A 16,246-nucleotide genomic window follows, 5' to 3' on the forward strand; every position below is an offset into this window, starting at 1 on the left:
TGTTTACAGACGTGGTCACCTCATCTAAAAAAAGATATATTGGTACTGGAAAAGGTTCCAAAAAAGGCAACAAAAATGATTACGGGTTTGGAACGAGTGCCATATGAAGATAGATTAAAAAGACTGGGACTTTTCAGCTTTAAAAAGAGGAGACTAAGGCGGGATATTATAGAGGGCTATAAAATCATGAACAGGCATGGAGAAAGTGAGTAAGAAAAAGTTACTTATTTGTTCTTATGGGAACTAGGGTTCATCAAATGAAAATAATAGATAGCAGGTTAAAAACAAATAAAAGGAAGTTTTTCTTCACACAGCACATGGTCAACCTGTGGAACTCCTTTCCAGAGGTTGTTGTGAAGACCAGGACTTTAACAGGGTTCAAGAAAGGACTAGATAAATTCGTGGACTAGATAAATTTGCCCACCAACACTTATTAGCCAGGATGGGTAGGAATGGTGTCCCTAGCCTCTGTTTGTCAGAGGCTGGAAATGGATGACAGGAAAGTGATCGGTTGATGATTTCCTGTTCACTCTCTTTGGGGCATATGATATTGGCCACTGTCAGAAGATAGAACACTGGGCTAGATGGACCTTTGGTCTAATCCAGTATGGCTGTTCTTATGTCCCTGTTCCTCAGGCTAGGTCTCCAGCTCAGCATCAAGAAGTCTGCATTGATTGATCCCTCTACAGAGAATAGAATCCATAGAGGCATCCCTATATCCAGTATTAGTCAGAGCTTATCTCCCCCTGGATAGGTTCACAACTCTTATCACATATTTTTGCAATGATTTCAAGCAAGCCTGAAGAGTTTGATAAGTAATTGTGTCCAACTTTGGAGACAGTTTATATCAGTCATCAAGGAGGACCAAGATCCCCTTCTCTTTTTGCCAAAGAAATAAAGCTATAGAACTGGTATATAGCCAATCACATTGTCATTTCCATGACACAATTTCTAGGCATAGAAAACACCATAGTTAATGCTCTTCACAGGTTTTTCTCAAATGATTAAATGGGATTCTTCAAACATGTCTTTCTAGCCTGGGGGTTTCCAGAAGTGGACCTTTTCGCTGCTACAAATTTCAACAAGAAGTTCAGATAGCTTTGTTCAAGAGGAATGCTAGGCCATCACTCACTGGGAGATGCCTTCCTTATATCAGAGATTGTGGGGAGGGGAGAATTACTTCCTTACCTCTAATTCTTACTTCTAACATGGCCAAGACAAATCTGATATCCTTACTTCCTGCTATGCTTACCTGATGTACCTGGCTATTTGCAGCCTTCTATCCATTTCACATCTCCCTGTTTGTCTTGAGACTTTCTGTTATGCATAGGTACAAACAAGTGCTGTTGATGAACAATAGGAAAAATTCCACATGATATTCTTACCCTCTAAAATAGAAGAGAATAGACCATTGATATGATCAACAACATGTTTCATCCATTCATTCTTTCCACTCAGCTGTTCTGGGCTACTTTCTAGAATTGAAAAAGATAGCATTATCTGTGTTCCATCAGAATCTCCTTGACTTCTCTTAATGGCCTTTCCTTTCTCGCTTTAGCATGTCTCAGAGTTCACTCATTCCACCACATAGTTTTTTGAAGGGGTTGAGGAAACTTGTCCTTCAGTTTAAAGGACCTTCTCCTGTTTGTGATCTGAACTTAGAACATAAGTGTTCTATGCGATCTCCCTTTGACCCAATAGCTATCTGTCCCCTCTTGATCCTATTCATGAAGATGGCCTTTTTGATGACTGTCACCTCCGCCAGAACAGAAGGTTCTGGGGGAAAAAGTGGCTTTAGTGGTGACATCTCTCTCCCCCCCCCCTCCCGTTAATGTTTTTTTCACCCTAGGACAAGATTTTGATATGGTTACATTTGTTATATAATAAAAATTGCAATTAAATAAAATAGTAAATTCTAATGGGCTGAAATGGAAAGGAAATGGTTATATGTGGTGGTCTCTTTTACCTCCTTCCCACTACACAACTTAAATTCAAAGTTTTCTTACATCTTAAATGTCACCCAGAGTTTCATTATATTGTGCATTCTTTGTCTTTTTAGCTAGGGAATTACATTGTAAAAATCTGTTTCATAGTTAAGATACGTATCACATCTTAGTTATAGTATAGCGTATATTTTTTAAAAACCCAGTCAATGATTATGCAAGCTTTTGTTAAGAATTGGTACTGCTTTCCTTAAGCTATTGTTTTGGGTTGTCAATATCTGTTCATTTTGGATATTAAATTTAATAGAGACTAATACCTGTTGAAAATATTTTATTGTTGAAGTTCACCATTTGAAAATGTATTACATTTATAGTGTTCGGGATGCTCTTAGGAGACACTATCATCATTGACAATTTAGATGCTGCCAATCATTACAGAAAGGAGGTATGTACTGTACCTTAGTGTTTGTGCTTAAAGAACATCCTGTTGGGTTACAGACTTAGTATATATATAAATGTAAAAGGACGGATCCTAAATTGGTGTACATTTTCATATCTTCATTAACTTAACTATAGCTATGACAGTTTATATTAGCTAAGAATCTGCCCTAAAGTGCTTTTCATTCAGAAATTCCAGTACAATGAATGTAGTCTATAATATCAACAATGACAAAATTGTCTGACTTTTTTGTTTAAAAAAATCCAAATCCTACCATACGAATATTGCAGTATATTAATTATGGCGTTTACAGTTGAGCTATTCAAATGGTGTCCTCTTTGTTGATGGACTCTCCCTGAAATTCTTACTCTTTTGCTCTGAGTCGAGAGTACTCAATGGAGGGGATGAACCAAACATGCCAGTCTGATTGTGAGCTCTTTGCTCTGTGTAAAGGTCAGAGGTCTGTGAACAGGCAGATCATAATTCACCTTCCAAAGTGACTGAATGATATTTCACATAAGGAGCTTTGGCTTTTATCCCAGCATTTTGGGAAACACTGAGCTGCACCTCATGAGGACTAGGGGGATTGGGGGCGTGTCCCAGCAGAAAAGAGTTTGTGGTAGATCTGGGTGATTAAAAACCTCCATGTGTCTTAAGTACTTGATTTAGAAGACAGAGACAAGGTAGCGGTCACTCACTATTGCTCAAAAAATGTATAAAAATAAAGCAGGCAGAGGAAACTGTCAAGAGCAATGGGAACTGCCATTAACTGCTGCTGCAGAGGCAGAAGCTCTGATAGTAAACCAAAGGAGGCATGACCAGCACAGGCTGCACTACAGAATTGAGCTACAGAACTGCCTGCCCCTGCCCTACTGCCTCTGTCAGAGGCAGGGGTGGAGGGAATGTGGGAGCTATCTCCCTGCACATGCCAGGTCCCAGAGCTACCTGCACACACCCACTGCCTCCCACTGAAGCAGCTACCCCAGATAGAGGCAGGAGGGAGTCAGTATATGTGGGAAGCCGGCTTTTAAACCAGCTCTGTGCATGTGCTGGCTTCCATGGAGCTGCCTTTCCCTCCTTCCCACTGCTGTCTCTGTTGGGGGGGGAAAGGAGGGGAGAGTCGGAACTGGTGTCCCCAGGGGAGATGGTTTAAAAGCTAGCACCCTGTGAGTACTGGCTCCTGCCTGCCCACTGCATGTAAACATGTAACCACTAAAAGTTACAGTATTTCCACGTTTACACAAATACGCCATTTTTAACAGCCCTAGTATCTATAAAACTCTAAATTCTACAACTATCTTACCACTGCTGATGTGTAAGTTTTTCCTTTTTGCAGGTATACTATTCCTGCATACTTTTTACCTATCAGATTTATTTTTATACCTATGTAGGTTGTAAAAATCACACATTGTCCAACATTACTGACTAGAGAAGGAGATAGAATTCGCAGCAATGGAAAGTTTGGAGGCCTTCAAAATAAAGCTCCTCCAATGGACAAACTCAGAGGAATGGTATTTGGAGCACCCATGCCAAAACTTTTCAGTACTCTTTCTGGACAAATAGGTAAGTTCATAAAGTAGTGATACCGTATCAAATGTTATGATGTTGCTTATGTATGTTTTTTGTTACATTTGTCCAAGGTAAAATGTATTACTCTAAGTTGCGTATAAAGCTCCCTTTTTTAAAATACTACGATACAATTACTTTTTTGACTGAACATTGACAATTTTGCTTCTAAAATCTGTAATGAGAGAAATCACACAAAATATAAATGTTTCCTATTTCATAGGTGTTAATAGTAAGAGTATTGTGATAAGTTGTCATCCCTGGAATGTCATATGAAAGCAGTGGGAACCACTTTGTTCCCAATTATTCAGCTGGCCAGGCTAGACTCCTTCAGGCTACTTTTCTGGTGATTCAGCCAGCCTCTTCAGGCCTTGTTATCACCAAAGTAGACAGCAGGTGGTGCCACACACCCAACTGAACTACTTGAGTGCTTTACCTATGCTACTCAAGGACAGACAGAAGGCAACAGAAAATTTCTCAACTCCCCAGTCTTGCATCTTTGCTGGAATATTAACCCAGTGTTGTACCGTCTTGCACTGATGAAGGATCTGTACAGTGCAATCTCAAAGCAAATTACTTACACAAAAATGCAAACTAAGCCCAATTTCCTAGACCGTATGAGATCAATTTCTCTCCCTGACTAAGGATTACAAGCAGCTTTTTAAGGCACAGACTGTAATTGTTGTGTGCCTTGGTTTTTCCTCCTCCATTACCAACCTTTCTGGTATTAAGTTGTGGACAATTCATGTCACTCTAGACCAATCATGAAGTCACTCCCCACCTTATAGAGTCTCTCTAGACTGTGGAAACCCTTTGTTTCAAAAAGTTTATGGCTCTCAATTTCTTTTTCAGCCTCTGTTTCAGTTCCAAACCTCTCTGGTATGCAGCTGCTTGCCTCTGCAACTCAATTTCCAGATGTCTATTATGTTCTTTTTCTTTTTCTTCTTCCAGTAATCTGCACAGCTCCAATTTCAGAAGTGTTTCAAGAAGTGTTTCACTCTTTTTCTGCCCCAACTTTCTTTCCACAAAATAACAAGCTAGTAACCTTTTTTATCAGCCAAAGGGTTCTTCTGATCCTAAAGGTCCAGCCACTTAACCTGGTCAATGTATAATTCAGATTTTACGCAGTAAACATGCCGTTGCCCATCCTTTAGTATCTAGTAGCTAAACATTCATTTATGAAAAAGAAAGGTAAGAGCTGATTGATTAAAGGAATCAAACACATACCATAATTGCAGGGTTCTTGGATCAGAAGGATAGCGGTGATGGAATACATTGCTCTTTTGTTAAGGCTCTGCTTGCTCCAAGATCATTGGTAGGTCCTCAGTCCCTTGGTTAGAATACTTCCATTTATATAAGTTAATAGTACAGAGATTAAAGCAAGGAAGAAGCAAAATGGAGGTGTTCCCAGGGCCTTTTATAGTTTCTGGAATGTGGAGGGAAACTCATGTTCTAGGTTGTGGAAAATTATAGGTAACAAGATGATGTTTGGAGTTGCATGGCTTAGTCACATGTGCTGGCATGTTTCACTGAGTTATAACAGAGGCCAGTACCCATACTTCAACTAGAACATTCACAGGAAAACCCATTAGGTGTAAATAGGCTTTTTCCATGGTTCATTATATTCGTTGATGAGCCATCAACTTGGATACTCCATTTACAATATGCTGGTGAAATACCTTCTGGGTATTACCCAGAAGCATACACTTCTGCTAGACAGGTATCGAGCAAATATTAATAAATTTAGATATAAAAATGATGCATGTATAAATAGCATAATCAGCAAATCAACTTTTTCATCAACATTTTACATGACACATTTTATACAAGATTTTTTGCCAGTACAGGTTGACCCTCTCTAGTCTGGCACCCTGGGGACCTGACCAATGCTGAACCAGAGAATTTTCCGGACCATAGGGTTCGATATTATCTAATAGCATTACCAAAACTTCCACTGCTTAGTGGGCCGTTAGAGGACATTTAGGGGTAAATTAGAGCTAAATAACAGCACAGAACACTGAGAGCTAGGACTGGTCATTATTATGGGACCACAGGAAACTTGGCCACACCCATGAAAACTGGATATCCAGCTAAAGAAAATCATTCCGGATGACTGATGTTTCCAGATCAGATAGTTCTGAACTAAAGAGGTTCAACCTGTGAGTATGTGTAGGAATATAAAAAAATGGTTTAAAAACTGTAATCATACAATAGTTAAAAATTCTAGAGGTTACATAGTTAGCCATTTTTGGCCAAGTGAACTAAGAGAAAGATGGTGGTGGGGTGCTCCTGTGGCTCCCAGAGCACCACCTGCCACCCCATGCTGCAAGCTCTGCCGTATTATACTACAGAGCTTCAGTGTGGAGGGGAGCCAGTGTGTGCTGGGAGCCAGCACACACCTGCAGGACAGAAGAGGTTAACCAAACAGAAACTAATCAGCTGAAGCTTATTTAACTGATTAAAATCTTACATCCCTAATTATATAGCAGTGGTAGCAACAAAGGTTTACATGGTCATATTTTAATTATATAACATCACAAGCATCACTAGTTATCGTTCAGACCAATATGAAGATAGTGGTTCTAGAGAAGGTAACTTGATTGTGTTCCAGTCTCTACAAGAACCTGATGCTTTAGTCTTTCTACACAGGAAAACAGCTTTATTCCAGTTAGAATTTAATGCAGAGTGAGTTCTAGTACAGGAAGCCCCCGAGTTACGCGGATCCGACTTATGTCGGATCCGCAGTTACGAACGGGGTTTGCTCTGTGTCTCCCTGGTCTGCTGGAGACCAGCAGACCAGGGAGACGGGGAGCAAAGCCTCTGAGGACGCCGGCAGCGGGACAGCCGCGGCGCGTCTGGGCTGTCCGCTGCCAGCATGTTCCCTGGCTTTGCTCCCCGTCTCCCTGGTCTGCTGGAGACGCGGAGCAAAGCCGCGGAGGACCTGGGCGGCGGGACCGCAGTGCATCTCGGTCCACCGCCCGCGTCTCCCTGGTCTGCTGGGGGAGGGGGGGCAGATAGTACGCTCCCGCCCCCCCTTCCCCCAGCAGACCAGGCTTTTCTCTGGACGCCTGTGGTAGAGCAGCTGGGGCACTGCCGGTTGGTCCCGCAGCGCTGCTCTGAGCGCTACTGGACCAACCCGGCAGCACCCCAGCTGCTCTGCCCCAGGCGTCCTGATTCAGCCGCTGCTGGTCAGTTTCAGCAGCGGCTGAATCAGGGCGCCTGCGACAGAGCAGCTGGGGTGCTGCTGGGTTGCTCCAGTAGCGCCGCTCCTTGGCGCTACTGGACCAACCCAGCAGCACCCCAGCTGCTCTGCCCCAGGCGTCCCCAAGTCAGCCGCTGCTGAAACTGACCAGCGCTGACTACAGGAAGCCCGAGGCAGAGTTGCTCTGCCCCGGGCTTCCTGGAATCAGCCACTGATCAGTTTCAGCAGCAGCTGACTTGGGGACGCCTGGGGTTCTTAAGTTGAATCTGTATAGAACTGGCGTCCAGATTCAGCCTGTTGAAACTGATCAGAGGCTGATTCCTGGAAGCCCCGGGGCAGAGCAACTCTGCCTCGGGCTTCCTGTAGTCAGCCGCTGGTCAGTTTCAGCAGCGGCTGACTTGGGGAAGCCTGGGGCAGAGCAGCTGGGGTGCTGCTGGGTTGGTCCAGTAGCGCCAAGGAGCGGCGCTACTGGAGCAACCCAGCAGCACCCTAGCTGCTCTGTCGCAGGCGCCCTGATTCAGCCGCTGCTGAAACTGACCAGCAGCGGCTGAATCTGGAAGCCAGTTCTGACTTACATACAGATTCAACTTAAGAACAAACCTACAGTCCCTATCTTGTACGTAACCCGGGGACTGCCTGTTCTGAGTGATATGAAGCAGAAATGGAATAATGCAGTTTCATGGAACTATTGCTTACAGGAGGCTTAAACATAATTTGCCTAGCAACAAGGTATTGGACCTTATTTTAAATGTTTCACTTCACCACCTTAAAAGATTCTTCCCTCAATGATTAGTTTTCTGAAAGGAAAAATATATTTACACAGCAAGTGATGGTCCATGTGGATTTCAATTGTGGTGCGTATGCATGCCATATACCAGAGCCAGAACTGCTCATGGTAGTCTTTGTGGATTACACGTGTTGTTCATATGGCACCATCTGAGGCTTTAAGAAGCTCTGCAGGTTGATATTGCTCCAGTTCTCACGAACCAACACATGGCCAAAATTGGAACCCCTATTTCAGAAAACTTGTCTCTGTTGTATGTAGTTTTCTTTTACATAGTTTTAGTTGTTTTTCATTTGTTCAGTCACTTAGTTCTCCTTTAGACTTCTCCTCTCTGGGCATCCCCCTCTCCCTTGCCCAGGGTTTAAATACTTATCTTGTGATTGACACTGGCATTAAGTGCCTTCGTGGGCCCTTCTCAGTCAGCATCGGTGCACCCACCAAAAATCCATTTTGTGCACAAGCAGCATACTTGTGAGTACTAAGATGGCTTCCCTACAGGGACTGATCCTAAATGCAACATTGGCTCTGTGAGTGATAGCAGGTTGACTGAGAAGTTCTGTGTTAACCCAGATGCCCTCGCTCGGAAGTACAAGCTCAAGCACAAGTCCAAGGAGCACAGTCTGCCGGTGTCAGCCATGGTGATCAGAGGCAGGTCAGTCAAGATCATGAGAGACAACGTAGCCTACGTATTTTATATCAATCATTAGGTTGGGACACATTCCCACACGCTATATTCCAAAGTGATATAGATCTGAAATTGGTGAATAGCTGACCAAATAGTCATCTCAGCTTCTTACCTTCCAGGTCTTCAAAATACTGTGACAGATGACCTCAGCAGACACTTTTCCCAGTTATGAATAGGAGGTGGACTCATGAGTCCTCAGCATTCCATAAGTATATTCCTTTGAAACTGCCACTAACAAAGCACAAGAAATTTTGTTTCAGAGTCTGTCATCAAATCCCGCAGTTCTCCAACTCTCCTTTTACAGTGTTTTCCAAGTAAAAGGTATCATTACAACAACATTCAAAGTTTCTACCTAAGGTGTCTTCTGAATTTCCTGTTAATCAGCCATTCATCTCCAGTTCTCCTTCCTCCCTGCACCCTGCAATCCTAAACTACATCGGACTAGACAAGATGATGATGGATATAAGGAGGATATTAGCCTTTTATCTGGACAGAACCCATTGGGTTTTTACCAGCGCATACAGCTACATGGTCTCCCACTGCCACTCCATAATCATCACCAGGGCTTGACAAATGGCAGCAAAAGCTCACCAGCCCCGCACTGCGCATGCGCAAGAGCCACATTGTGCATGCGCGCGCCACCGGTAAACGGGGCGCTGGGCTGAAATCTACTCGCCACGGGTGAGTAGATTCAGTAGTTTGTCGAGCCCTGATCATCACCATTTCGTTCCCCTCCTTCAACAAACCCAGGTGGATCCAGCAGACAATGATGAAAACTTAGCTCAAACCATGTCAGAGACCTCTTCGCAGGCCCTGCAATCTTCTGCTTTGCCAGATGAGGCGTTTTTTTATCATGGTCTTCTCTACCAGTGGACGACCTGAAACAGTTCCAAGAATTATTCAAGCAAGTAGCTCAATTGGAGGACATTACACTCCAAGAAGTGCAAGATAAACAATACAAATTATTTAAAATATTACAACCTGCTATGTCCTCCAAGATAGCTTTACCTGTCAATGAGGCTATTATGGAGCCATCAGATGTACTCTGGCAGATGCCAGCCTCTATTCCTCCCACCAGCCTGAGAGCAGATAGAAAGTATTTTGTCCCAGCTAAATGATGATGGGTTTTCTTTTCTGACATCCCTACCCGAATTCATTGGTCGTGGACTCTGTTCATCACAGATCAAAGTACCCTCAATACAAGTTTACGCCTCAAGAAAAAGAACATAAACAACTTGATCTCTTCAGGAGGGAAGTATATTCCACCATCACCCTACAGTTCAGAATATCTAATTACACTCCCTTTAGGCTAATTATGATCATGCCAATTATTCCAGATTACAAGACCTCTTGCAGGACCTTCCTGAAGACAAGAGTCCTCATCTGCAAGTCATTATCAAAGAGGGCCAATCCATAGCAAAAACAGCTCTCCAGGCTGCAATGGATGTGGCTGATACAGCAGCTAGAATTTATATTCAGCAAATACAGCTATAGTCATGTGCAGGGAGTCATGTTTACAATCTTCAGGAGTCCCAATAGAGCAGCGGTTCCCAACCTTTTCCAGATGGGGACCCATTTTGACAATTCAGGAAGATTTGGTGACCCAAGGCAATTCAAAAATGGGGGAAGGCAGAGCCACCTGACAACCCTTTTGAAATGTAATGGCGACCCATAGGTTGGGAAACCCTGCAATAAAGTTAGACAAACATAGAGGAATTTCTCTTTGATAGAAATCAACTGTTTGCCACAAAATCGGATGAGGTGTTACACTCAATTAAAGACTCCCGTACCACACTGCAAACTCCTAGATATGTATATCCCACCTAATAAAAGACGCAGATATGCTCCATACCAAAGACCAAGAGACTTCAGCTACCATAGGCAACTACAAAGGTCATATGACAACAGGCCCAAGCAACGTCCCAACAGAAGGAGGGCTGAACAGAACCAGTCTTCCACATCTCAGCCCACTTCAAACAGGATATTTGAAGTTTTGGTCCAGAGTCTGGGTGACCACCCCAAAGATCCAGTGCATCCAAATACAACTTTCCATCACCATCTGAGCCCCTTTTACCAACAATGGGCCCTTATTACTATGGACAAATGGGTTCTCACGATCATCAAATCAGGCTACACAATCCCTTTTACATCTGTACCCCTTGCCCCTTCACCATCCCTCTTCAGGGACCCTCTCTCACAAGCTCCTGTTACAAGCAGAGGTGCAAATACTACTCAGCCTAGGGGCTATAGAGACAGTTCCTGCAGAGTTTCAAGGAAGAGGGTTCTTTTCCAATTTTCTTCTAAATGCCAAGAAAACAGGTGGTTGGAGGCCAATTTTAGATCTCCGAAAACTCAACAACTTTGTACACAACAGCAAATTCAGAATGATGACTCTGGCAACTATTATACTTGCACTGGATGAAGGGGACTGGTTCTCAGCCCTTGACCTTCAAGACACTTACTTTCATATAACCATACATCCTGCCCACAGGAGATTTCTCAGCTTCATGATAGGACAAGAACATTATCAGTATAGAGTCCTTTCTTTTGGTCTGTCCATGGCCCCTCAAGTTTTTTCTGAGACCTTAGCCATGGTCATGGCCTTCCTCTAGCAGCAGGGCATCATTATTTTTCCCTACCTCGTTGATTGCCTAATCAAAGGGCCTACATATCAAAAATAATAATCATGGCAAACACTACCAGAGATTGCTTCTCCAACTTAGGCCTGCCTCCTCAGAAATACCCCAAAATCTACCTTGCCACATACCCAAATGATGAAATTCATTGGGGGCACTTCTAGATGCAGAGACAGCCAGAGCCTGCCTCCCACTGCAAGGGTTCCAAATGCTATGCAAACATATCAGGGAAGTCAAACATACTCCCTTCACCATAGCACACAAATGTCTCCAAACCTTGGGACACATGGCAACCACAATTTTCATCTTTTTCTTTGAAGACTGTACATGTGTTGCCTGCAGTCCTGGTTCATGATCGTCTGCGTTCCCAACCAACACGCCTCGCAAAGCGACTTACACTCCTATCAGTAGTACTGCAATCTCTTGACTGGTGGACTTCTCCAAACAATTTACTAGCTGGTGTACCTTTTCATCGCCCAGACCCATCAGTAGTGGTCACAATCGGTGCATTACTTCTGGGATGGGGGCCCACTGTGGCACAAGAACAGTGCAGGGCAGATAGTCTCAACCTGAGATGCACCTCCTTATCAACATCCTGGAACTCAGGGCCATCCACCAAGCATGTACTCACTTCTTCCCCCTTGTAAAGGGCAGAATCACTCATGTCTTCATGGGCAACACACCCTCTATGGTTTACATCAACCAATTGGGGGGCGGGGGTGCCTGATCATGCTCACTCTGTGCAGAGGCAATCAGATTTTGGAACTGGTCTTGCAAAAACCAGGTAATCCCAACTGCCGCTTACATACCACGCAAACAAATTGCCAACAAATTGAGCAGACACTTCTCCAAACAACATGAGTTGGAACTCAGTTTCAACGTTCTCCTCCCAATCTTCTGACAATGGGGATTCCTGCTCAGAGATCTATTTGTGACAGCAACCAACCACAAATGCCACCAATTATGCTCTCAAGCAGGTCAGGGCAAGAGATCGGCGGGAGATGCCGTTACCATCCACTTGACCACTCCCATACTCTATGCTTTCCCACCAATTCCTTTACTCTCTAGAGTAATCAACAAGATCCACTTGGACCGGGATGCTCTCTACTGTCCGAGACAACCTTGGTTCCCCTACCTACTTCACTTATCAATAGCTCAACTGATTCCTCTCCTTGTGAGTCCCCACTTAATAACCTAACACCAGAGCAAGACCCATCCGAACATCAAAACCCTGAAACTCACAGGATGGCTTCTCCATGATTCCAAAATGAAGAACTTATCTGCTCACAGTGTTAAGCAGATCCTACTGAATAGTTGACACTCCTCCACAAAATACACCCACCAAAACAAATAGAAATGTTTTCAGGAGTAGTTTGTAGAGTTTGTCAATTACAATCAAAAACAATCAAAAACTGCTCCCATACCTTCCATACTGGAATACTTGATGGATCTCAGCGACACAGGCCTTTCCATCAGCTTGATTTGAGTCTGTCTCTTTGCTATTACAGCCTTCCATGAACCAAGCAACGATCTCTCACTCTTCACGCACCCCATGATGAAGTATTTGGTAATAGGCTTGCAGAAAACACAGACAAATTTACACCCGTCTCTACTTCCTTGGGACCTAAACCTCATACTTGACACACTCAGTAGGCCACCCTTTGAACCACTAGCCACAACCCCATCACAGTATCTATCGACAAAAGTGGCTTTTCTAGGGACAATAACATCTGCGAGACGACAGGGCAAAATTGCAGTCCTCATGGCTCACCCGTTGTATACTACCTTTACTAAAGGTAGTGTCATGCTCAGATCTCATCCCAGGTTTCTCCCTAAAGTTACATCAGATTTCCACCTGAATGAACCCATATACGAACCCACGTACTTTCCTAAACCTCACACCTCTCTGCAAGAATCCATCTTTCATCTTCTTACAATAGGATAAAAAGCAATGGGTTTAAACTGCAGCATGGGAGGTTTAGATTGGAAATTGGAAAAAATTTCCTAACTGTCAGAGTGGTGAAACACTGGAATAAGTTACCTAGGGAGGTTGTAGAATCTCCATCTCTGGAAATATTTAAGAGCAGGTTAGACAGACACCTGTCAGGGATGGTCCGACAGTATTGGGTCCTGCCATGAGGACAGGGGACTGGACTCGATGACCTCTCGAAGTCCCTTCCAGTTCTAGGATTCTGATTCTATGATCTTGCACACTTTAGATGCCAGACAAATCCTAGCCTTTTATTTAGAGAGGACCGAGGAGACCAGGAAATTGGACGTACTCTTGATTTCTTTGTCCGGTCCCCACAAGGGAACAGTCGTCTCTGTGCAGTAGATTTCCAAGTGGATTGCGAGTCACATATACACGTCCTACCAGCTTCGTGGAAAAGAACCATCACAGACCATTAGGGCACACTCTACATGTGCGATAGCCAGATCAACTGCTTTCCTACGTAACGTGCCTCTAGCAGACATTTGCAGAGCAGTGACATGGTCTTCCAGTAATACTTTTGCACAACATTATGCTCCACAGAAAGGATGCAGACCTACCACCAGTCTAGGAGATCCTCGCGTCTTCACATAAATGACTCCAGTGCCCACCACTGTATGGCAGGTATTGCTACTTAGTTACCCCAGTGGAGCACCCACTGAAACACCACTCAAAGGAGAAGTTACTCAGCCTGTGCAGTAATGATGGTTGTTCAAGATGTGTGTCCCTGACGGTGCTCCATTACTTTCCCTTCCTCCCCTCTTCTTGGAGTCTTTTATCGGATTTCCGGTAGAAGAGGAACAGAGGGAGGCTCAAACCACCCGTGCACCTAATGGACGAAAACAGTGTGAGATGGTGATTGCGCATGCGTAGTATGGGAAGCACTGCTAGGCAAAGATCTCCAATCAGCAGTGCGAAGATGCACCAAGACCTGAGTGGAACATTCACAAAGATACACATCTTGAAGAACTATTGTCACTGCACATGGTAACTTCTTCTAAGGTGTGTGAATTTTTCACACTTTTGAGTACCATAGCTATGTTAGCCTAACTTTTAAATATAGAGCAAGCCTCACCAGTTTCAGCTTCATAGTTCTAACAGTAAAAAGTAAGGGAGTAGAACACACTGATTTTCAGTAAAATATGAACCAGAGCACACAAGACTAACAAATCTGTTAAATAAGGAAGTCTTTCCTGGTCATTTTTCAGAGTAGATTGATCATTTGAACCACCGCAGAGACCTCAAAAAATAAATTCAAAATGTCAAACATGATTTTTCATCCTCTGTGAAAGTCTTTTTAAACACTGCAGCTGCTCCAGCGGATTCTGTGAATGATACTGTCTGCAAGGAAGCTTACCTTGCCAGTATTATGTCTGTCAGTCTTTTTTATTAATGGCCATTTAAAAAATACCAGTAGTGTGAGCTTAATTATTTTACTGTTTTCCATGTTTTGTGTTTTATTTATTTTCTCTTTTGTTCTTTTTCTTCTGTTAGATCTTCTTCAGCAGTACCGTACTGCAGTGATTAAACTCCATGCTGCTAATGAGGATCTTCATTCACAATTACAGTCCCTTAATACCCCAGAGATGAAAAAGAAAAAAGAGGAGCTTGCTGAACAAGAGAAAAATCTCAAACTAATAGAGCAGAAACTGGGTATGTTATATCAACTCTTTGGGTGTGTCTAGACTACAGGGTTTTGTTGACAAAAGTGGACTTTTGTCAACAAAACTATACCTGCGTCCACACTGCCTTTGATTTACGTCGACGTAACGTCGACAAAACTCAGCAGTTTTGTCAACGTATGTAAACCTCATTCTACGAGGAAAAACGCCTTTTGTTGACAGAGTTATGTCGATAGAAGGCATTATTGCATCTACACTGTCCTTTGCGTCCACACTGTTACATCAACAAAGCGGCTTGCTTTGTTGACAGAACTGGCTGTAGTCTAGACGCTCTTTGTCGACAGAAGCTTTGTTGACAGTATCTGTTGACAAAACTTCTGTCGACAAAACCCAGTAGTCTAGACATACCCTTTGTTATCACTACTCCTCTCTCTGGCCAGAGGGGGTGAACAGCTAATGGACTAGCATATATCCGCATGTATTCATTTTCTGAAAACTAGAGAAACCAAACCACAAAATGAGTTTTTACTTTCAAATGAGATTTAGGTTTTTTATAATTTACAATTTTTTAAAGGAAAATAATATAAAAACTATTTTCCATGCTGTGTTATGTATAGTGTTCCAGATGTACCTTTTCTTTCAAAGTGTCTTTAACTGACAATATTTTTATTATCTAAGATGGCCTGCGAATATGAGCATATGATCTCACTAATAGGAATTACATACCTTTATTTGTTGTTGTTGTTTGCCAATGTTAGGAAGAGCTGCTTGTTGAAATGAATGCATAGCAAAGAGATGCTCTGAGGGTGCTTCCATAGCAAGGTGTTGGAGGCAAGCTGGCCCCTTCCTTTTTGTGGGGCAGAGTGAGGATTGTTATTTCCACATGGTTTAGTCTGCGTCATCCCCCTTTGTCTTAGAATAGCATGGCCTAGCAGAGAGAGTCAATATAACTGCCAACTCCTTTTGTGCTGTGTAGCCCAATGGCCAGAGACAGTGGAACCACTGACTCTGGCCTTTCAGTGCATTAGGCTGCATTCAGCAGGGCCATGCAGCCTAAGTGGCTCAAATCAGCATAAGTGCCTGGCCTAAGGGCCAGAATCGGTATGGCTGCCCTATTCAGCCCAGTTGTGTCCTAGTTGTTGGTCAGGGAGTAGGTCAGCACCTAAGAGTGAGGGGACCCAGACTCTCCTTGCCACATTGGGTCCCAGCTCAGGGCCTTTGTAGTAGAATTTCCCCTGAGTTATTCTATCCCTGCTGCAGGGATCCTGTTGTCTCCAAGGTCTTTAGACTGCTCAACCTACGTAGCTCTCAGGGCCTCCATTTTTCCTTGGTCATCCACCTGGGTCTCAGCATTTCTGGCTTCCACTACCTGGGGCATT

General features: G+C 43.5%; 1 protein-coding gene across 3 annotated transcripts in view; it reads left to right on the forward strand.

The window, feature by feature from the left end:
* Window positions 1-16,246, forward strand: part of SMCHD1 (structural maintenance of chromosomes flexible hinge domain containing 1) — a 202,347-nt gene that overhangs the window by 169,021 nt on the left and 17,080 nt on the right. For all 3 annotated transcript variants that reach the window (XR_012901535.1, XM_075920926.1, XM_075920925.1), the window contains exons 44-46: window positions 2,318-2,388; window positions 3,774-3,945; window positions 14,740-14,898. Coding sequence is in view for 2 of the 3 variants with exons in the window: in XM_075920926.1 (XP_075777041.1) it covers window positions 2,318-2,388; window positions 3,774-3,945; window positions 14,740-14,898 (402 nt within the window). In the remaining variant the exon portion in view is untranslated. The remainder of the gene's footprint in view (window positions 1-2,317; window positions 2,389-3,773; window positions 3,946-14,739; window positions 14,899-16,246) is intronic.

Source organism: Pelodiscus sinensis, chromosome 2 (assembly GCF_049634645.1).
Source record: "Pelodiscus sinensis isolate JC-2024 chromosome 2, ASM4963464v1, whole genome shotgun sequence".
Taxonomy (NCBI): domain Eukaryota; kingdom Metazoa; phylum Chordata; order Testudines; family Trionychidae; genus Pelodiscus; species Pelodiscus sinensis.